We start from the raw sequence: 22,898 nt of genomic DNA, 5'->3' as shown, positions 1-22,898 counted from the left end.
TGGGGTACACTGCTCTGCAGCACCTGCCAGAAGCGAGGAGTTGGAACGGGTTGTGACTAGGGTGTAATGGGTCTGCAGTGATGTTGCCTGCCCATTTTCTGACTCTGGAGATGTATAAGTCCTGAATGGAGGGCAGGTTGGCACCAATGATTTTCTCTGCAGACCTAACTGTCCATTGTAGTCTGGCCCTTTCCTGTTTGGTGGACAAACCAAACCAGACAGTGATGGATGTGCAGAGGACAGACTGGATTATTGCAGTGTAGAACTGAATCAACAGTTCCTGAGGCAGGTTGAATTTCTTGAGCTGGCAGAGAAAGTACATCCTCTGCTGGGTCTTTTTGATGATTGTGTCTATGTTGGATGCCCACCTTAGGTCCTGGGAGATTATGGAACCCAGAAATCTGTGAGTTTTCACCACAGACACTGATGTTTAGTATGGTGTGTTGGGGGGCTCCTCCTGAAGTCCATTGTCATCTCCACTGTTTTGAGTATGTTCAACTCCAGGTTTTTATGGCTGCACCAGAGGGCCAGCTGATCAACCTCCTATCTATATGCAGACTCGTCACCATCCTGGATAAGGCCAATGATGGTTTTGTCGTCTGCCAACTTCAGGAGCTTAACAGACGGGTCACCTGAGGTGCAGTAATTTGTGTAGAGGGAGAAGATAAGAGGGAGAGCACACATTTCTGTGGGGTGCCAGTGCTGATTGTCCAGGTCCTGGATGTGATTTTCCCCAGCCTCACCAGCTGCCTCCTGTCTGTCAGGAAGTTTTTAATCCACTGGCAGATGGGGGCTGGTACAGTGAGCTAGGTAGGTTTGGAGTGGAGGATATCTGGGATGATGGTGTTGAACGCTAGGCCGAAGTCCACAAACAGGACCCTTGCGTATGTCCCTGGGGAGTTGAGGTGTTGGAAGATGTAGTGCAATCCAATGTTGACTCATCCTCCACTGACCTGTTTGCTCTGCAGGCAAACTGCAGGGGGTCGAACATTAGGCCTGTCATTTCCTCCAGGTGGGCCACAACCAGTCTCTCGAAGGATTTCATGACCACAGATGTTAGGACAATGGGCCTGTAGTCATATGTGGTTTCTTGGGGATCGGAATGATAGTGGAGCTCTTGAAACAGGAGGGGACTTCACAAGTCTCCAGTGATCTGTTGAAGATCAGTGTGAAAATGGGGGCCAGCTGGTCAGCACAGACTTTTAAGACAGGACATTGACATGCCATCCAGGCCCGGTGCCTTCCTGGTCTTCTGTCTCTGGAAGAACTGGCACATGTCCTCAACTCAGATCCTGAGTGCAGGTGGGGGTTTGGCAGGGAGTGCAGTCGGTTGTGTGTTATGGCCAGAGAAGGTGAGGGGTGTGAAAGTTTGCTTTTCAAACCTGCAGTAAAACCCATTTAGGTCATTAGCCAGTTGATGGTTCCCTGCAGTGTGGGGGGATGGTCTCCTGTAGTTGGTAATGTCTTTCAAACCGCTCCAGATTGATGAAGGGTTGTTGGCAGAAAACCTGTTTTTCAACTTTTCAGAGTAGCACCTTTTTGCCACTCTGATCTCCTTTGCGAGTGTATTTCTGGTTTTGTTATACCGGGTCCTATCTCCACTCCTGTAGGCTTCTGTAAGAAAATTACAAGATAGTTTGCATGAGCCTTGCATCTGTGTCATTATTCTCACTATTACCATCATATCTAATTTAACATCCTACAACCCCTTCATCCTCTTTCTAAGAGTATGGAAGTATTGCTCAACTGTGATCCTTAATCGATTCCCAGGAAAATTCCCTTTCCTCTTGCCCCCCATGACAGGCAGATCAGAGGTTAACAAGAACCGTGGAACTGGTAGGGATGCAGTGTTTTGCTGAAAGACACTTCAGCAGAGGCAGACGCTTTTCAAAGCATGGTTTGAACCCATGTCCCCTTAGCCACGATTTTTCCCTGCCATCCTGAGCAACAACATAATGGGATTTCAGATTCAAAACATTTGATAATTCAAATTTACTGACATAAGGTTGTACATATGAGTTACTCACCAGTAAAGATATCGATGTGTGGACGTTGCCTTGGTCAGAAATATGGCTAATAGTCTGAGAAAGTGAGCACAAAAATGAACAGCAGTAAACTGGGACAGCAAATAGAAACATTTTACATCCTAATAAAAAAAAGGCAAATATATAAAAGCAGCCAACCCTTCACAAAATAATGTCTTTTACATATTTTTGATATTCAATTCTCCTCTCAGACCACATATACACTCACTGGCCACTTTATTAGGCACACCTGTCCAACTGCTCGTTAACGCAAATTTCTAATCAGCCAATCACATGGCAGCAACTCAATGCATTTAGGCATGTAGACATGGTCAAGACGATCTGCTGCAGTTCAAACCGAGCATCAGAATGGGGAAGAAAGGTGATTTAAGTGACTTTGAATGTGGCATGGTTGCTGGTGCCAGACGGGCTGGTCCGAGTATTTCAGAAACTGCTGATCTACTGGGATTTTCATGCACAACCATCTCTAGGGTTTACAGAGAATGGTCCGAAAAAGAGAAAATATCCAGTGAGCGGCAGTGCTGTGGGCGAAAATGCCTTGTTGATGCCAGAGGTCAGAGGAGAATGGCCAGACTGGTTCGAGCTGACAGAAAGGCAACAGTAACTCAAATAACCACTCATTACAACCGAGGTATGCAGAAGAGCATCTCTGAACGCACAACACGTCGAACCTTGAGGCAGATGGGCTACAGCAGCAGAAGACCGCACCGGGTGCCACTCCTGTCAGCTAAGAACAGGAAACCGAGGCGACAATTCGCCCAGGCTCACCAAAATTGGACAATAGAAGATTGGAAAAACGTTGCCTGGTCTGATGAGTCTCGATTTCTGCTGCGACATTCGGATGGTAGGGTCAGAATTTGGCGTCAACAACATGAAAGCATGGATCCATCCTGCCTTGTATCAACGGTTCAGGCTGGTGGTGGTGGTGTAATGGTGTGCGGGATATTTTGTTGGCACACTTTGGGCCCCTTAGTACCAATTGAGCATCGTGTCAACGCCACAGCCTACCTGAGTATTGTTGCTGACCATGTCCATCCCTTTATGACCATAGTGTTCCCATCTTCTGATGGCTACTTCCAGCAGGATAACGCGCCATGTCATAAAGCTCGAATCATCTCAGACTGGTTTCTTGAACATGACAATGAGTTCACTGTACTCAAATGGCCTCCACAGTCACCAGATCTCAATCCAATAGAGCACCTTTGGGATGTGGTGGACCGGGAGATTCGCATCATGGATGTGCAGCCGACAAATCTGCAGCAACTGCGTGATGCTATCATGTCAATATGGACCAAACTCTCTGAGGAATGTTTCCAGTACCTTGTTGAATCTATGCCACGAAGGATTAAGGCAGTTCTGAAGGCAAAAGGGGGTCCAACCTGGTACTAGCAAGGTGTACCTAATAAAGTGGCCAGTGAGTGTATATCTTGGAACTATTTTGTTGAATACCTGTGTATGATTATGCAATGGATATTGTTTGCAATGCATATCACACTGCCTATCAGTTGTTTCAAAGAGAATGTGCTAGTGAACAGGCTTCAGTGTGTAGTAATACACCAGTGTTCTTCAACAACAAAAAGTAGTCCCAAGATATAAAGTGGTCTGAGATGAGAATCAAGCATTGAATAGATGCGAAACAAGTTGTATTGTTGACAGTAAACCTGTTTCTTGGGTTTTTTTCTTTTTGTGTGGGATATTTTATTAGGTTATTTCTTCTTCTTCTTCTTATTATTATTATCATCATTATTATTATTATTATGAGGTGATGGCCTGGCGGCCTGTCCAGGGTGCCCTGCCTGCTGCCGCCCAATGACTGCTGGGATAGGCTCCAGCATCCCCGCGACTCTAGCAGCAGGATAAGCGGTTTGGATAATGGATGGATGTAGGTTGTTTAGTAGGTTTTATTTATTTATTTATTTATTTATTATCCCTGCCTTCTGCCCACTGAATGCCGTGATAGGCTCCAGCATCCTGTGACCCTAATTAGGATAAGTGGCTTGGAAATGGATGTTTTATTAGGGTTTAAAATGTTTTTATGAGCTATCCCTATTTTCTGCTGTTCATTTATGTGCCTGATAGCCAGGACTAGCAGCCAGATCTCTGACCATGTGTGCTACCAACCAAGGTAATGTTCATGCATCGATATCAAATCCAGATGATCATATGGTGTCGGAGCTATTGGTCTTTTACTGGTCAAACAGGTCAACTCTGTCACACAGTAAAGAACGATGCATGTGAAACTTCTTTTTCCACAGGTGGGCAATGCCTTTGTCACTGATGGCGCAAAGAAGGAGTTGAGGAAGATTGCATCATCTCCAGCGGAAAAGCATATCTTTCGACCAGGCAGCTTTGAATCTCTTGAAACCATCAGGCAGAGTCTGCAGGATCAACTTTTTTCTATTGAAGGTAATACTGATAATGTTCAAACAACTGTTTTACCAGGATATTTTACAAATGTTTGATGCTGCTGTTCAGAACGTAATTTTAAATGTTATTTTTTTCTCAGAATGTCTTTGTTTTGTGGTAAATTAGTGAAGGTAAAACTATGTGATTAAGCTTTAACACACACTAACATATAGTATGTTATGAATTAACACACAGTATGGGTGGAGGCAAGGTATTATTGCTGAAACAAAAAAATGATCTTTTCCTAATATTATGTCCTCTCCAAACATAACTGCTTAGTTTGACAGATAATTAACAGTCCTTCAAATGGAATGACAAAAGCCGAGGTCTGGTTGAGGCTCTTTATTCTCTCCCAGGTACAAAATACTGTAAAAATGAAGACACAAACAAATAAATACAAACACATAATGTCAGTTTTACAAATATATACACATGGATATTCAATACGAAATAAAGTTGATATGAGCCCTGACAGAATTTACACAACTGCAACACTTTGTATGTAAAAACAAACATATAGCTCATTAGCTAATGATAACTTATACTGTACATCTCCATAGATGGCTAACGGAAATTAGAGTTAGTATTGCAGCAATATTATGACTGTTTTTAGTTAACATATTTAGATCCATGAGAGAGGTATAAAGCTTTACAGAGGTATAAAGTTGCTTAGCCACAGCATGAAGTTATGGGAATGAGTAGTGTAATCTAGGTTAAGAGGAAGGAGGTGATGATTAGCGAGCAGCAGTATGGTTTCATGCCAGGAAAGAGCACCACAGATGCGACGTTTGTTTTGAGAGTGTTGATGGTGAAGTATAGAGAAGGTCAGAAGGAGTTACATTGTGTCTTTGTGGTTTTAGAGAAAGCATATGACAGGGTGCTGAGAGAGGAAGTATTTTATGAGGAAGTCAGGAGTGGCAGAGAAGTATGTAAGAGTGATGCAGGATATGTATGAGGGCAGTGGGACTGTGGTGAGGTGTGCGGTTGGAATGACGGATGGGTTCAAGGTGGAGGTAGCATTACATCAAGGATCGGCTCAGGGCCTCTCTTGTTTGCAATGGTGACGGACATGTTGATAGACGAGATCAGGCAGGAGTCTCTGTGGACTATGATGTTCATGGATGACATTATGATCTGTAGTGAGAGTAGGTTTAGGTTGAGGAGAGCCTGGAGAGGTGGAGGTATGCACTGGAGAGAAGATTAATGAAAGTCAGTAGGAGCAAGACAGAATACATATGTGTGAATCGGGGGAGGACAGCAGAATGGTGAAGATGCAAGGAGTAGAGGTGGTGAAGGTGGATAAGTTTAAATACTTGGGGGTTAATTGTACAAAGTAACAGGGAGTGTGGAAGAGAGGTAAAGAAGAGGGTGCAGGCAGGGTGGAGTGGGTGGAGAATAGTGTCAGAAGTGATTTGTGACAGAAGAGTACCAGCAAGAATGAAAGAGAAGGCTTAAAAGATGGTAGTGAGACCAGCTAAGTTGTATGGTTCTGAGACTGTGGCACTGACGAAAAGACAGGAGGCGGGGCTGGAGGTGGCAGAGTTGAAGATGCTAAGATTTTTGTTCATAGAGATGAAGAAGGACAGGATTGGGAATGACTATATTAGAGGAACAGCTCAGGTTGGACGGTTTGGAGACAAACCAAGAGAGGCTACATTGAGATTATTTGGACATGTGTGGAGGAGAAATGCTGGGTATATTGGGAGAAGGACGCTGAAGATGGAGCTGCCAGGCAAGAAGAAAAGAGGAAGGCCAAAGAGGAGGTTTATGGATGTGGTGAGGGAGGATATGCAGGTGGTTGGCATGACAGAGGAAGATGCGGAGGACAGGAAGACATGGAAACAGATGATCTGCTGTGGTGACCCCTAACGAAAGCATCCAAAAGAAGAAGATATCTAGATCCACAAGGATACTGAACATTCAAAATATATGCAATAATGCCACTTACAGACACATATATTCCAAAGCTCTATAACAATAGCTGGTGAATGCTGCTGCTGAATTGCTTTACAAAGTGAAACTGAAATGAACTACAGCAAGTTCAAAATTCAAACTCTAAACTCAAAGTAAATGGATCAACATTTCAATTACCACCAGGTGGCAACAATAATTCACTAACACTGGGAAGCACACTCCCCACCTGGTATAATTCTTCATGCAAACTCACTATACTGTTTCCTTATGGAGGAGTAAAACAAGTTTTGACAGAGGAAGTAGATATACCTTCAGGATGCCCTGCCTAATGACTTTAAATTCTACCTTTTGTACTCTGCCATCCTGACTGGGTACAGACCTAACGATCAGTCCAGCGGGCCATTCGTTTCATCTGTCCTGAGAGTCCTTAAGTAGCACAACATCTCCTATCTTCAAGTTAGATCTGTCTAAATGTCGCTTCCTCCTAGGCTGAAGTGCCGTCAGGTACTCCTACCTCCATTGCCAATCAGAAGGCATCAATAAGACCTTGAACTTGCTTCAACTGCTTACTGTAAAGGCTGTTGAGGTCAAAATCCCTTGAAGGGGCAGACATTATCCATCTTCTGTGTCAACAGCATTGCAGGAGTGAGAACTGCAGGTGCGTCAGGATCAGAAGATACAGAAACCAATGGTCTTGAGTTCACAATAGTTGTTCATAATTGCTGCTGTTGGATAATGGATGGATGGATGGGTGGATGCTATTTTGTGTAGCTTTTAAAAAAAATATTTTCCTCCCCTTTTATATTACCCCACTTTTCTGAGCCATCCCAGTCACTGCTCCACCCCCTCTGCTGATCCGGGGAGGGCTGCAGACTACCACATGCCTCCTCCGATACATGTGGAGTCACCTGCTGCTTCTTTTTCACCTGACAGAGAGGAGTTTTTCCAGGGGGATGTAGCACATGGGAGGATCACGCTGTTCCCCCCAGTTCCCGTCCCCCCTGAACAGGCGCCCTGATCGGCCAGAGGAGGCGCTAGTGCAGTGATCAGGACACATCTGGCTTCCCACTCACAGACACAGCCAATTTGTGTCTGTAGAGACACCTGACAAAGCCGGAGGTAACACGGGGATTCGAACCGGTAATCCCCATGTTGGTAGGCAACCGAATAGACTGCCATGCTACCCAGACACCCCCTATTTTGTGTAGCTTGATGTTTGAGTCAGGTAGCATTTCTCGAGACTTTTCCAGGATGTTGATGGCTTCTGATTCATAGCAAATGAGGCAAGTCCATCATCAACATAATAATGAAACACGATGAGTTCTCTTGCATCAGTGCTGCAATCTTCAACCTCCAGCTCAGCTCTTCTCAAGCAGTATATGGCAACAGCAGGTGATGCACTATTGCCAAATGTGTACTGTCATCCTAAAATCTATCATTGCTTTCTCCAAATCATTATCTTCCACAAGAATTGCTGATAGTTGTGGTGTTCCTTACAGATGATGAAACAATAAAACATCTATAGCAACTACTATAGGTTCCTTGCGAACACGAATGAGAACTCCAACAAGTGTGTTGTTCATGTCTGGTCCGCTCAGGAGAACATTGTTGAGAGAAACTCTGTCATGCTTTGCACTGGAATCAAACAGTACCCATATTTGGCCCAGTTTTTGGGGATGGTAAATGCCAAATGTGGGTTAGTACACAGTACTCCTGCGCCACTGGTGGGGCTGGTTCAGCTTGATTTGCACCAAACGTCTTTTGCATGAAGTGGATTAAATGTTCTTTCATCACTGTTTGCTTGTTTAGTGTGTGACGCAAGGATGACAGACACTTGACAGCTTGTTGTCTGGCATTTGCAAGGTGGCACTGGGTATCTTAAAAGGGAAAGGGCTACCCAGCTTTTGAACCGTCTTTGAAGACTTGCCGATCTAGTATCTCCAAAAATATCCTATCTTCTACTGAGCGGGTCATTTTATCATCATGCTGTGTTCTCTGACACACTTGGGTGTCAAAGTTATCCATCTCTGCCACCTGTTTGAATGTCTCTTTGAAAATCTTGATAGTGATTGGTACAGTCAACCTTTTCTTTCACTTGGATGTTTTTTGTGCGGGGATTAAGGAGGGATGACTGTCCATTTTGAAGAATGTTAGTTCTGTAGACACTAATCTTCTCTGGTTTACGGACTCCCCTGTAACACACATCTCCAACAATTACAAACCCGAGGTCTAACCATTGAGCATATAGTGAACTGTGGGTTCAAATTCACAGTTCTCTGACTTAATGGATACACAGAGTATCTCTACTAAGGAGGAGAAGGATACCAGCATCCAGATAAACTGCTGGGATTCTGTCTACTACTGGCTTAGTGACAAGTGACCTCAGTTGAGGGGATCTCTGATCTGTTCATATCACACTCAATAAGTAAAGGAAGTGGGAGTTGCATTTTTCCATCCATAGACTCTGCCACAAAGTTATTGGCATAAGTCCCTGTCATCTCCATGATACCTGGACATGTTTTTAAAGTGTATGCATCCATATTCCCTTTGATATTGAAGAGGTCAAAATAGTCCCTCTCAGCCAGTGACTGGTTGCTTTGTTTGTCGAGGATGCATACATCTTGGTTGCTCTTTCTTTTTGACCATCAGGGTGGACTTTATTTTATTTTTTTATTTTTATTACTTTATTGATCTCCGTGGGGAAATTCTTCTTCTGCATTTAACCCATCCTAGCTGTGTAGCTAGGAGCAGCGGGCAGCTGCCATGCAGCGCCCTGGGACCAACTCCAGTTCATATCGCCATGCCTCGGTCAGGGGCACAGACCGGAGTATTAACCCTAACATGCATGTCTTTTTGATGGTGGGGGAAACCGGAGTACCCGCAGAAAACCCACGCAGACACGGGGAGAACATGGAAACTCCAGGCGCAGATCCTGACTTGGATCAGGCATATTTTTGAAAAGGATCTGGAGCTGGCTGAGTTCACGCATACTTCAGTAGATTTTGATGTTACTGCTGCAGCTCTTGACTTGTTGAGCTTGTTGTTGCTAATCTTCTGTGGTTGTGGGGCTCTCGGTTTTCCATGGGGGGTGGTCCTGCGTGTGGGGCCGAAGGATGCCTTTCACTACCACACTCTCTGCATTGTACTGTCATCGTACAAGCTGGATCAGGGATGCTCTTTTCAGAAGATATTCTCTGACTGGTTTCTATCTCTGATGAGATGACCGTCTTGCTGACAGAGACCAACGACGAGCGGTAGTTCTGCTTCAGAGCTTTCTCCATTTGGGGAATAATGGAAGCAGCACTGGTCACACAAATGAAGCTAGGATGATTGCAAGTCTTTGCTTCCTCACATATGAACCTCACAAAAAAGGGAATGGAGGATAAGAAACACAATTGTATTTCTTGAATCTTGATGCAACAGTAACCCTTCTTTCTTGATTATATGGGAGTTTTGTTAAGATAGGACTGACTCCATGTGATGTGTCGAGGTGTTAGAGGCCATGAAACCTTAAGTTTAAGCTTCAGCTTGAAGAGGTCACTTAGATGAGTGATGAAACGTTTCTGTTAATAAACATTGTGTCCAGATGAACTGATTCAACTTTCCTTGATTTTCTTACCTGGATTATTGAGCATGCATAAAGACATATGTCACCAAATGGCAGACCACTCAAAGTAAACCTCTCAGGTTTACAACAGACGTAATGTAAGCCTCCATCTAAAAGGGTCACAATATTGAGTGAAATAGTCACTTGGTGTTGCATGTTATTACCGCTCAGTCTGACAGAGCAAAGAGGATGTGGCTGCATGACACAATCCATCAGAGACAACAAATACGCTGAATTTTACTGCCTCAATTTTTTCGGTTACCAGGGTGACAAGTCCCACCCCATCAAATATATGATTGGTTGCCTGAAAAGTAGTGACAGTGATGACACCAGCACCTTTCCGAAAGCACTCGGAGTGGCCACACAAAAAAAGTCTGAACGGTCTGAAAAAAAACGCTGGGTGCAGACGCTGGGTGCAGAATTCATGAAAGACGCTGGCGCTCAGAAAAAAAAACACTATATGGACACAAGCCTTAATATCCCAATAACTATTAATCTACAGACCTTAGATGAGATTTCAACCATAATCTTACAGCAGGGTAGGACATAATAATAGTAATAATAATAATAATAATATAGTAATATAGTACCTTCCAAACCACTCTTACAAAATAATGAAAAAAATAAACAAATGACAGATAAGAGTAAAAAAATGAGAGTAAATCAAAGATAGAAGAAAACAAGATTGAGGTCACTATAAAACATAGTTTCTTTCAGAGTTTTCTAAAATACGATACAGCATTTGCTAGCCTTAATTCACCAAAACCAGCATTCTGTCTTTATAAAAATATAACTGACCTTAATTAAATTATGGAAATCAACTGAGAAAACGTCAGCTTTCACATTTTGTTTCATCACACAGAGAAAAGTAACATTTGCTATTACAGGATCCCAGACTGGTGGGGACTCACTGAAACTAGAAATGGCCCAGGAAGGATTCAGTGTGGCATTTGTTCCTGAAGTATGAACACACACACACACACACACACACACACACACACACACACACACACACACACTTACCCTGATTTTAGCCTCATCCTAATTCTGATTATAATGTTAACTCTAAAACCAAATCCTAAGCCTAAAATAGAGCTTTTAAGAAATGAGGACCCAAATGAGGAGCCAAAATGTCCTCACTTTGCAAAAATGTCCTATCTCTCTTATGATACTGGTCTTCACAAATTAGCTGAACACACACACACACACACACACACACACACACACACACTTTTCTGTGGTAATAGAAACCAGACAAGCTATTAATACAGAATAGGAGCAACAGCTTACGTATTTACTTACCTATCACCATCCTTGTCCTGTTTTCCTTGTTGTTTTGCCCTCCTGTGTCTTCTTCAGCTAATATTTCACAAACAAAACGTTACATTACCTCACTGACACTGTGCTGAGAACTGTACATTATTTGTCCTTCTTAAAATGGAACAGAAATAAAACGAAACCAAGGGAGAGAAATCAAGAAAATTATTGTCTATCTAGGGTGGAATTCAAATGTCCACTGTTGGTGCATTTGAGTGGGGAGGAAGCTTCCAGGAATATTCAGCCGGAGGGCAAATGACCTCCAAGCCACAGATGGATATGGAGCCTAATAGTTACTTGGGTGAGAGAAACTCTTCAGTAATATGACAGAATGATGGAACGATAGATAGATAGATTTATCATTCTATGTATCTATCTACTGTATTTACCAGACTATAAGTTTGTTTTGTTTTTGTTTTTTTACTCGTCTGGGTCGTCTTGCGATTTATATTCCAAAGCAACTTCTACAATATAATTTTGTTGGACGAATAATTACGTTTCAACTAAGGCCACTAGATGGCATTGTTCAGTTCTGTGACTCAATTGAAAATATTGTACCGCCGTATAAATGTGACTTGTACACCGAGGTCAAGTCAAGTCAATTTTATTTGTATAGCCCAATATCACAAATTGCAAATTTGCCTCACGGTCACGGGGCTTTACGGCAACACAACATCCCGTCCTTAGACCCTCGCATTGGATAAGGAACAACCCCCTAAAAAAAAAACCTTTAACAGGGAGAAAAAAATAGGACCAACACATTTTTGCTGAAGGCAACTTATATTCTGGTTCAACTTGTAGTCCAGGAAATACAATATCTATCTATCTATCTATCTATCTATCTATCTATCTATCTATCTATCTATCTATCTATCTATCTATCTATCTATCTATCTATCTATCTATCTATCTATCTATCTAGTACTATAGCTTTATCTTAGTTACAATTTTATGCTATTTATTCTTAGATGAGTAAGTACTAAGTAAAGATGATTAAGATAAGGAATACGATTGGGGCCCTGGTTGTTGCTGCTCTTCACTATTCATGTTTTGTTCTCCCAGGTTACTCCATGGCAGTTGCCAAAATTAAGAGTGGCATCTTAACAGTTGTAGGCGCTCCCAGATATAAACACAGAGGGGTGGTCATGGTGTTCTTCGATGAAACCCGTACGATTGACCCCTTTCCATGGCAGGTTTGTATCCTGGCATACCCAATCTCCCAGAAGATGATTAATGGTATATGATTTACTGACTTGAAAACGTTTGACTTCTACCCAGATAGATACCTAACACTTTGTATTCTTTACTTGTGAATGTACTCTTTACATTTCTCTTATGAGACATTTCTTAAAAATGTGGATACTTTTCATTAATATTGGTAGTGTGACCAATTCAGGCAATAAGATGGAAGGACAGATGAAGAGAAGCAGTGTAAGAGACAGTAAACAAACACAAACACCAACAGGTCATCATTCAGTAACTTCAGTCCTGTTCAGGGAGGCGATAGTTTACTACAAAATAATTAACAATATTTTAGGCATGATAAAACATTCAGAGAAAATTTGCTATTTGTAAATGACTAATATCATATTTATCATACCTTTATCCATAACTGTTCTCACTTGTCTTAAGAACAGAAAGAGTAGTCTAGTTCACATTCATATTCATGAGCTGATCTATGAATAAGTATAAGCAAGAGTTGCAGTAAGGGTGGGTGGGGTTTCATATTTTGATAATTTGATCTAATTTGCTGTATGTAGATGAGTGTTTCTGATATAATATCGGAAAAAATGAAAGAAAACTAGGGGGAGCTCCTTTAACAACATAAAAATAGAAAAAATGAATTCCAGTTTTTATACTATATATACACATATCTATCTATCTATAACATTGTGAAAAGAAACATTCAACGATAGGAAAAGTGCTCAACAAATATGGAGTAAAATAATGCAGTGATTCAAGTAAATTCTTTATGAGACAGTACAAGTCTGTTTCGTGCCATAAGCAATCATCAGCTGACGATTGCTGATAATCACTGGATTATATATACACTACCGTTCAAAAGTTTGGGATCACCCAAACAATTTTGTGTTTTCCATGAAAAGTCACACTTATTCACCACCATATGTTGTGAAATGAATAGAAAATAGAGTCAAGACATTGACAAGGTTAGAAATAATGATTTGTATTTGAAATAAGATTTTTTTTACATCAAACTTTGCTTTCGTCAAAGAATCCTCCATTTGCAGCAATTACAGCATTGCAGACCTTTGGCATTCTAGCTGTTAATTTGTTGAGGTAATCTGGAGAAATTGCACCCCACGCTTCCAGAAGCAGCTCCCACAAGTTGGATTGGTTGGATGGGCACTTCTTTGAGCAGATTGAGTTTCTGGAGCATCACATTTGTGGGGTCAATTAAACGCTCAAAATGGCCAGAAAAAGAGAACTTTCATCTGAAACTCGACAGTCTATTCTTGTTCTTAGAAATGAAGGCTATTCCATGCGAGAAATTGCTAAGAAATTGAAGATTTCCTACACCGGTGTGTACTACTCCCTTCAGAGGACAGCACAAACAGGCTCTAACCAGAGTAGAAAAAGAAGTGGGAGGCCGCGTTGCACAACTGAGCAAGAAGATAAGTACATTAGAGTCTCTAGTTTGAGAAACAGACGCCTCACAGGTCCCCAACTGGCATCTTCATTAAATAGTACCTGTTAGAGCCTGTTTGTGCTGTCCTCTGAAGGGAGTAGTACACACCGGTGTAGGAAATCTTCAATTTCTTAGCAATTTCTCGCATGGAATAGCCTTCATTTCTAAGAACAAGAATAGACTGTCGAGTTTCAGATGAAAGTTCTCTTTTTCTGGCCATTTTGAGCGTTTAATTGACCCCACAAATGTGATGCTCCAGAAACTCAATCTGCTCAAAGAAGTGCCCATCCAACCAATCCAACTTGTGGGAGCTGCTTCTGGAAGCGTGGGGTGCAATTTCTCCAGATTACCTCAACAAATTAACAGCTAGAATGCCAAAGGTCTGCAATGCTGTAATTGCTGCAAATGGAGGATTCTTTGACGAAAGCAAAGTTTGATGTAAAAAAAATCTTATTTCAAATACAAATCATTATTTCTAACCTTGTCAATGTCTTGACTCTATTTTCTATTCATTTCACAACATATGGTGGTGAATAAGTGTGACTTTTCATGGAAAACACGAAATTGTTTGGGTGATCCCAAACTTTTGAACGGTAGTGTATATATATATGTACATATATTCCGCTCATTAGTTGAGCACTCACAACACCATTGACGGTTTCGGAAAAAAAAACTATATATATATTGCTTGCTTGCTGGTTGTCCATCGTGCCCGATGATGACCATCTTCTTCTATATGTGGGTCCTTTGGTGGCTGAATAGTCCGATCCTGGATGCACAGTTACGGTTGCAGACCGGGCATGTAAAAGTGGTGCTGGAGGGGGTAGTGGTAGCTTTGCGAGCATGCCTCTTTGCACGCTTTGCTACATTGATGGTTTTGGAAAAAAAAACTATATATATATATACACACACACACACACACACATATATATACGTATATATACTGCTCAAAAAAATAAAGGGAACACCTAAAAACACAATATAGACCTCGATGAATGAAATATTTCAGCTGAAAATCTTTATTTATTAGACAAAGGAATGTGTTTAGAGCAAAATAACCTAAGAATGATCAATGGAAATCAAAATCATTAGCCCATTAAGGTCTGGATTCAGAATCATACTCAAAATCAAAGTGGAAAATGAGAACATAGGCTGATCCAACTTCTGTGGAAATTCTTCAAGACGATTCAAAATGAGGCTCAGTAGTGTGTGTGGCCTCCACGTGCCTGTATGCACTCCCTACAACGTCTGGGCATGCTCCTGATGAGACGACGGATGGTCTCCTGAGGGATCTCCTCCCAGACCTGGATCAGGGCATCGGTCAACTCCTGGACAGTCTGTGGTGCGACATCGCGTTGGCGGATGGTACGAGACATGATGTCCCAGAGGTGCTCGATTGGATTCAGGTCTGGGGAACGTGCAGGCCAGTCCATAGCATCAATGCCCTCGACATACAGGAACTGCTGACACACTCTGGCCACATGAGGACGAGCATTGTCATGCATGAGCAGGAACCCAGGGCCCACTGCACCAGCATATGGTCTGACAATGGGTCTGAGGATCTCATCCCGGTACCTAATGGCAGTCACGGTACCTCTGGCTAGCACGTAGAGGTCTGTGCGGCCCTCCAAGGATATGCCTCCCCAGACCATCACTGACCCACCGCCAAACCGGTCATGCTGGAGGATGTTGCAGGCAGCAGAACGTTCTCCACAGCGTCTCCAGACTCTCTCACGTCTGTCACATGTGTTCAGTGTGAACCTGCTCTCATCTGTGAAGAGCACAGGGCGCCAATGGCGAATCTGCCAACCAAGATGTTCTCTGGCAAAGGTCAATCGGGCTGCACGGTGTTGGGCTGTGAGCACAGGCCCCAATTGTGGACGTCGGGCCCTCATACCATCCTCATGCATTCTGTTTCTCACTGTTTGAGCAGAAACCTGCACATTAGTGGCCTGTTGAAGGTCATTTTGTAGGGCTCCGGCAGTGCTCCTCCTGTTCCTCCTTGCACAAAGGACCAGATAGCGGTCCTGCTGCGGGGTTGTTGTCCTCCTGTGGCCCCCTCCACGTCTCCTGGTGTACTGGCCTGTCTCCTGGTACCTCCTCCATGCTCTGGACACTGTGCTGGGAGACACATCAAATCTTCTTGCCACAGCACGCATTGATGTGCCATCCTGGATGAGCTGCACTACCTGAGCAACTTCTGTAGGTTGCAGATACCGCCTTATGCCACCTCTAGTGGTGAGGGCACTAGCAAAATGAAAAACTAACCAAAGATCGGCCAGAAAAGATGAGGACAGGCAAATGGTCTGTGGCCACCACCTGCAAATCCATTCCTTTTATAGGGGTTGTCTTGCAAATTGTCTAATTTCCACCAGGTGGAAATTAGACAATTTACCAACAGGTGAAATTGATTCACAAATCAGTGTTGCTTCCTAACTGGACAGGTTGATATCTCAAAAGTGTGATTGACTTGGAGCTACATTGCATTGCTTATGTGTTCCCTTTATTTTTTTGAGCAGTGTATATATGTATATATCTGCCCTGTGATGGACTGGCGACCTGTCCAGGGTGTCTCCCCGCCTGCCGCCCAATGACTGCTGGGATAGGCTCCAGCATTCCCGCGACCCTGAGAGCAGGATAATGGATGGATGGATATATATATAATCCAGTGAGTCAAGTAAATTCTTTCATCAGCAGTCAATAAATCTATTTGGCAAAGAACATACCATTTACTGCCTTGTCATGCACATCACATGCACAATGTCCAATGGGGAAGGGAGAAGTGCGACATTCAAAAATTAAGAAACGTGATGTCATCTATTTTCTTAATAAAGAGGTGGAGAGACTTCGCATTTTTCAGTGGATGCATTCAAAGTTTGGCTGGCGGGGGGGCTAACCACTGAATTTATAGCCTGACCTAAAACCCTGGGGTTGTGGAAGCTACCAGCAATTAAATTAGAAAAGTAGGAAAGCCTTGCTTCCTTAACTGCATTCTGATAAGCCAGCATCAAACCTTTCAGTCTATCAAGAGATGCCTTGAGTTTGTCTTTCTTCCATTTTCTCTCAGCTTTCCTGCACTGCCTGTTTAAATCCCTTGTGTGGTCACTAAGCCAAGGGAGGGCGTTACGTTTGACATGTTTAACTTTGACAGGGGCAATGCTATCAAGGATCGTCCAACAAGTAATATTAAAATGATCTAATAAATAATTTACAGAGAGATCCTTCTGGTTAAGGGTATTACTACCTGGAGCCGGTTAAAACTTTTTTCTCTAAAACTACAAGCTGACTTGGAATTAAAAGACTGAGAGCAGATACAGGTAGATGGCTTGTGAGCAGGGAGCAGGAGCAGGGTATGAAAAATCACAGCATTGTGATCAGAGACATTAAAATCTAGCAGTTCAATATTATTAAGAGAAACATTATGACAACACCAGATCAAGAGTATGCCCCTTATTATGAGTTGGTTCCTTAACAGATTGTTCAAGATTAAATGACTTAAAGAGGTTAATAAAATCAGGATAAAGCAAGACGTGGAAGGGCAGCACACATGTATATTAAAATCACCAAGGACAAGAACTCTGTCATATTTGCCCATAATAAAAGAAAGAAGTTCAGAAAATTCTTGAATAAAACTAGTGTTAGGTGCTCTAGATTAAAATACAGAGTATCGGATGGTGGCCATTTAAAAGAAAACCCTGAGATTCGAAAGAAAAAAAAGTATTAAGAGAGACAGGGGAGCATTTGTAATTATTATTAAAGATGACAGCTACCCCACCTCCATGGCTAGACAGCCTTGGCTGATTATCCATCCATCCATCCATCCATTATCCAAACCACTTATCCTGCTTTCAGGATCGTGGGGATGCTGGAGCCTATCCCAGCAGTAACAGGAATAATTGGGGGGACATGCATCAGTTGGTGGGATAGACTATCCAGGCTTTAACCAGAACTCAGTAATGAATAAAAAAATCATTATTATTGGTCGTGATAAAATCTTGGCATAAAAAGGATTCATTAGCAAGGGATCTCACGTTCAGCAAACAAAACATAGCAATAGTTTCAACAATAGATGCAGTCAAAGGGTATAATTGCTGTTGAGTAGAACATATACCTGATTTTGTTATTTGAGTGGGTGGAATGAAAACCTAGTTTGCTCTTATTGTAATTTTAGTAGTTCCTCTGGGTCTATAGGTTGTACGGTTTAAGGTAATCCTAACGGGAACAGGAATATTGTTGATGGAGGAGTGCTCAGCAGGACCCAAGGAGAGATGCTGTATGGGGAAAACTCCCACCGAAAGGGTCAATGACAAATGAGGCCAGCAGAGAGAGTCATCGGGTGGAACAGTACCGTTGAGTGCCAGCGGAGGCGGAGGCTCTGGGAAGGAAGCATGGGATGTAAACAGGCAGTCACGCAGCGTACTGCAGCTTGGCTGCTAGCATCCGGCTACCCAGCCTGTTCGGGTGGACTCCATCAGATCTGAAGAAGGAGAAACGATCCCAAAACAGATTAAAATGATCAATAAAACCAATACCGTGAGCTCTGCAGGGGGAGATGAGCCATGTGTGCAGGCTGAGGATTCTGCTGAAACACCCGGCTCCACGGGCCAGTGTCGGAATAGTCAAACTTTCCACATGTACTTCAAAGGTTGAAAAGGTCAATAAAATCATTTTTGGTTAATTCAGACTGCTGACGAGCTGCATCATTTGCCCCAACATGAATGATCCCTCGATTGGTGGAGGACGAGCATGAGTGGATCAAGTGAGAAAAGCTCCCCCAACACTGCCCCCCGCTCTCTATACTCAACAGCTCAGTGTCTGCAGTGAAAATCTACAGATTTCTGGGTTCCACAATCTCCCAGGACCTAAGGTGGGCATCCAACATAGACACAATCATAAAAAAGGCCCAGCAGAGGATGTACTTTCTCTGCCAGCTCAGGAAGTTCAACCTGCCTCAGGAACTGTTGACTCAGTTCTACACTGCAATAATCCAGTCTGTCCTCTGCGCATCCATCACTGTCTGGTTTGGATTGGCCACCAAACAGGACAGGGACAGACTACAACGGACAGTTAAGTATGCAGAGAAAATCATTGGTGCCAACCTGCCCTCCACTCTGGACTTAAACACCTCCACAGTCAGGGAACGGGCAGGCAACATCACTGCAGACCCATCACACCCTGGTCACAATCTGTTCCAATGCCTCACATCTGGTAGGCGCTATAGAGAACTGTATGCCAAAACAACCAGATATAAAACGTTTCTTTGCGTGAGCTGTCATTCAAATGAACGCTTAACATTGCCAAATAATTCCAACCATTTTGATTGGAGTCAAATTCTAAGTATGTACAAAGCTACATGGCCAATAAGCGTGGTTCTGATTCTGATATAGAAATTGTACAAAATTCATAAGGATTTAAGTAGTAAGTGATGTTACAAAATATTAGTGATTCAATTATGGTCCACTTTATAAAGTAGAATAAAAAGAGTATTACATTTAATTTCATGTCCTTGTATCGTCATGTCAAGCTTCCCACCAATTCAAATTGTGCAAACTGACTGCAGCTGATTAAAGCCTTGACTTTTCTTCATATGTGGTTTCAGTTTCAGATTGGTTCTTACTTTGGGGCAGAAATTTGTGCCATGGACGTGGATGGGGACCAAAAGCGCTACACTGACCTCATCCTCATATCTGCACCGATGTACCGGGAGAATGATCGAGAGGGCAGGGTTTACATCTGCACATTTACTGGCTCAGTAAATTATGCTTTTATTAAGTGCTGTGAAATCCATCCACTTGTTTTTAGGGTTTTCAGAGGATTCAAACACTGATTTTTATCCTCTTGTTTTTTCTGCCAGATTGTTGATTGTCAGTTTGAGGCCCCCAGAATGCTGAGAGGTGTAGAAGATGAATTTGGAAGGTTTGGGTCTTCTATTGCTCCCCTGCCAGACTTAAATGGAGACAAATTCAATGATTTGGCTGTTGGGGCGCCTCTGGAGAATGATGGCCAAGGAAGTATTTATATATTCCATGGTGAAGGTAGAGGAACAATCAACCCAACGTACTCACAGGTGTGTTCAAATCAAAGCAAGATCTAAGAAACTTTTAGAAAATGTGAAAGGCAGATCCAATATGCGGGGACTCATGCACAGCACCGATGTTGCTGAGAAGATACTGAAGATTTTTGTGTACACTTGAAAGCACACGCAAAGGTAATACAATTAAGGTGGTGAGCAAGTTCATCAGAAATAGAAAAGAGGAGAGAGATGTAGACAAGTTCTGGACACAGTAGGTCTGCGACTGAATTTTCTTGACATTCAGATTCAAGGGTGTGTACATGGGTCAGTTCCATGGAAAAGACGAAACTGGTCCTCCAGTCTTAGTCATTTCTTATGTCTATTAATGGTGCAGTATTTTTTAGGTTAGTGTTGACCTGTCACTGAGTCAGAGATTACTAGTGTGGTATTCTGATCTATTTTCTGAGGAGGAATTCAATTGATAATGTGTCAACTGTGAGTACATGTATACACAGTTCAGTAAAATAGATGGGAAACATGAAAAAAGTATTTTGAGAATCACTATAGCACGCAATAGGATTATTGATGATAAACGTGCTTTTATCCTTTCAATCATCTGAAAATATTCTCTTTATTTCGGTCCCCGTTTAGAGAATTGCTGCTTCCGATGTTAAGAGGGGACTTCGTTTTTTTGGTCTGTCAATTAGTCAGTTTTTTCTGGACCTTAGTGGTGACAGCCTGCCTGACTTAGCAGTGGGTTCAAAGGGAAATGTTATCTTACTCAGGTAGGTACAACACAGAGCTGCTGTAATAAATTTGTGTTCAATATGTACTGAAATGCTTTAAGGTGGATCGACATGCATCTGTATTTGGGATCTTTTTTTCAGTCGAAAAAATAGAAATTATTTGTTAAAATATGCATAAGCTCCAACCCTTGAGGTTGGAGCTTATGCATATTCATAAGTATCTAATTGATTCTGCATATTCATGAGCATATTCATAAGTATCTCATTGATTCATTTTCATAAGTATCTTGTTGATTCTGAATGGGGCCTCGTTCACTGCATAATGCACATGTACAACATTGCAATGTGCTAACACAAGCCATCTTGCTATGGACTTCATAAAGCTGAGTTCACCGGCAATAGAGTAACCACAATGTTCGTCTTTGCGTTCTGTTTTTTGTTTGTTTGAAACCTTCGGATATTCTGTGGAAACTATGTAGCCTTCAGAGATAACACTTCATATCATAGCCTAGTAAGCATGGATGCTAATGGTATATGACTGTTTTCGATTCTTTGGAAATTAGAAGCAAGCCAAGGTCAATTAGCCAGGGAACAGTGATGCTACAAACAATGTAGCTGACCAACAGAAGGAAAAAGTCTACAACTCGACTTCCCCTCTATCCTTGTCTGTCTTTGGTTCAGAAAGCCAGCAAGCATGGTTTTGAACTTCATGTTGTAAAGAACAAAATGGGAGAAAGCCGCAATGTGGTCAGAAAATGACAGATGTGTTTTCAATCATCACAACAAGGTTCCTTGTAGATCTGGAAGACACTAGCCTGATTGATATTTCTTTTGAAACGTTTATGCTGATATTTCTTGGATATGTTTCCTTTTAATAAAGATTCTTAATCTAAAGGTGACTTCCTGGTTGAATACAGATTGAATACAAATAGGTAAACCTGATGGAAAAGGAAGCAAACAAACAAAACAAAACACCAAGGTTTAAGGGTGCATTGCAGCATTGAAAGTGTAGATGAAAGATAGAGAGTAATAATGGTCTCAGTGATAAAAACCAACCTAAGTGTGTTTCCTTTGTTTCTCTGACACTTTTCTAGATCAAAACCGATCCTGATGGTAAACACAGAGGTTTCATTCATCCCACCCCAAATCCCCACCACCGGCACAGACTGCACCAGTGCCCTGAAGAATACCGCTCAGATCTGTTTTACCATAACTCCAGAGTCTGCAATAAAGACAGGTTTCTGACCTTCATAACTTCTTCATGACTACAGATTTATACCCTTTGGGGCGTCCGGGTAGCGTAGCGATCTATTCCATTACCAACCAACACGGGGATCCCGGTTCGAATCCCCATGTTAACTCCGGCTTGGTCGGGCATCCTTAAAGACACAATTGGCCGTGTCTGCGGGTGGGAAGCCGGATGTGGGTATGTGTCCTGGTCGCTGTACTAGCACCTCCTCTGGTCAGTCAGGGCGCCTGTTCGGGGCTGGGGGGAATAGCGTGACCCTCCCACGCGCTATGTCCCCCTGGTGAAACTCCTCACTATCAGGTGAAAAGAAACGGTTGGCGACTCCAACTGTATCGGAGGAGACGTGGTAGTCTGCAGGCCTCCCTGGATCGGCAGAAGGGGTGGAGAGCAGTGACCAGGACGGCTCAGAGAGAGGGGTGATTGGCCAGGTACAATTGGGGAGAAAAGGGGGGGAGGGACTTTATATCCTTCATCATCTGTTTCAGTCTGTCTATATCAGAAGTAACGTCACGGGTGATATCTGTATTTTTCCAGCTGAAGCGACAATTAATTACACTTTAACGCTTGATGTCACTCGCAAGGAGCCAAACAACCGAGCCTACATCCAGCTAAAAAAACGACATGAGAGCAAAAGTTTTACCAGTAATATTGGACGGAAGTGCTTTTCCCATGACTTCCTGGTTGAGGTAAGATATTTACATCTTCTGTTTCTTTATAAATACTGGAGCTCAGACTGCATTAATGATCTATAATGGAAAACTACTAAAAGACCATTTGGTAACTGGAGTGCTTCTCTGATTACTAAATGGTCCCAGCCATGGGAATTGTCAAATTGCCTTTCAGCAGGTCAATAAGCTTCTACCTGCTTACTCATAAGTCACGCAGAATAGTCTGAAGTATAAATAAAAAATTGTAATATTACTTTGCATAGGGAATAACAGGAACAATAAAACA

General features: G+C 42.5%; 1 protein-coding gene across 1 annotated transcript in view; it reads left to right on the top strand.

Annotated features, from left to right (window-relative positions):
• LOC130127311 (integrin alpha-M-like) overlaps window positions 1-22,898 on the top strand; it is a 79,482-nt gene that overhangs the window by 33,880 nt on the left and 22,704 nt on the right. The window contains exons 9-17 of the mRNA XM_056296911.1: window positions 4,301-4,451; window positions 10,860-10,933; window positions 11,470-11,590; window positions 12,352-12,482; window positions 19,536-19,688; window positions 19,791-20,003; window positions 20,601-20,734; window positions 21,790-21,932; window positions 22,479-22,630. Of these exons, the coding sequence (XP_056152886.1) occupies window positions 4,301-4,451; window positions 10,860-10,933; window positions 11,470-11,590; window positions 12,352-12,482; window positions 19,536-19,688; window positions 19,791-20,003; window positions 20,601-20,734; window positions 21,790-21,932; window positions 22,479-22,630 (1,272 nt within the window). The remainder of the gene's footprint in view (window positions 1-4,300; window positions 4,452-10,859; window positions 10,934-11,469; window positions 11,591-12,351; window positions 12,483-19,535; window positions 19,689-19,790; window positions 20,004-20,600; window positions 20,735-21,789; window positions 21,933-22,478; window positions 22,631-22,898) is intronic.

This window comes from Lampris incognitus, chromosome 17, assembly GCF_029633865.1.
Source record: "Lampris incognitus isolate fLamInc1 chromosome 17, fLamInc1.hap2, whole genome shotgun sequence".
Taxonomy (NCBI): domain Eukaryota; kingdom Metazoa; phylum Chordata; class Actinopteri; order Lampriformes; family Lampridae; genus Lampris; species Lampris incognitus.
The sequence above is the reverse complement of the archived record's forward strand: the minus strand, read 5'-3'. Positions and strand labels throughout refer to the sequence as shown.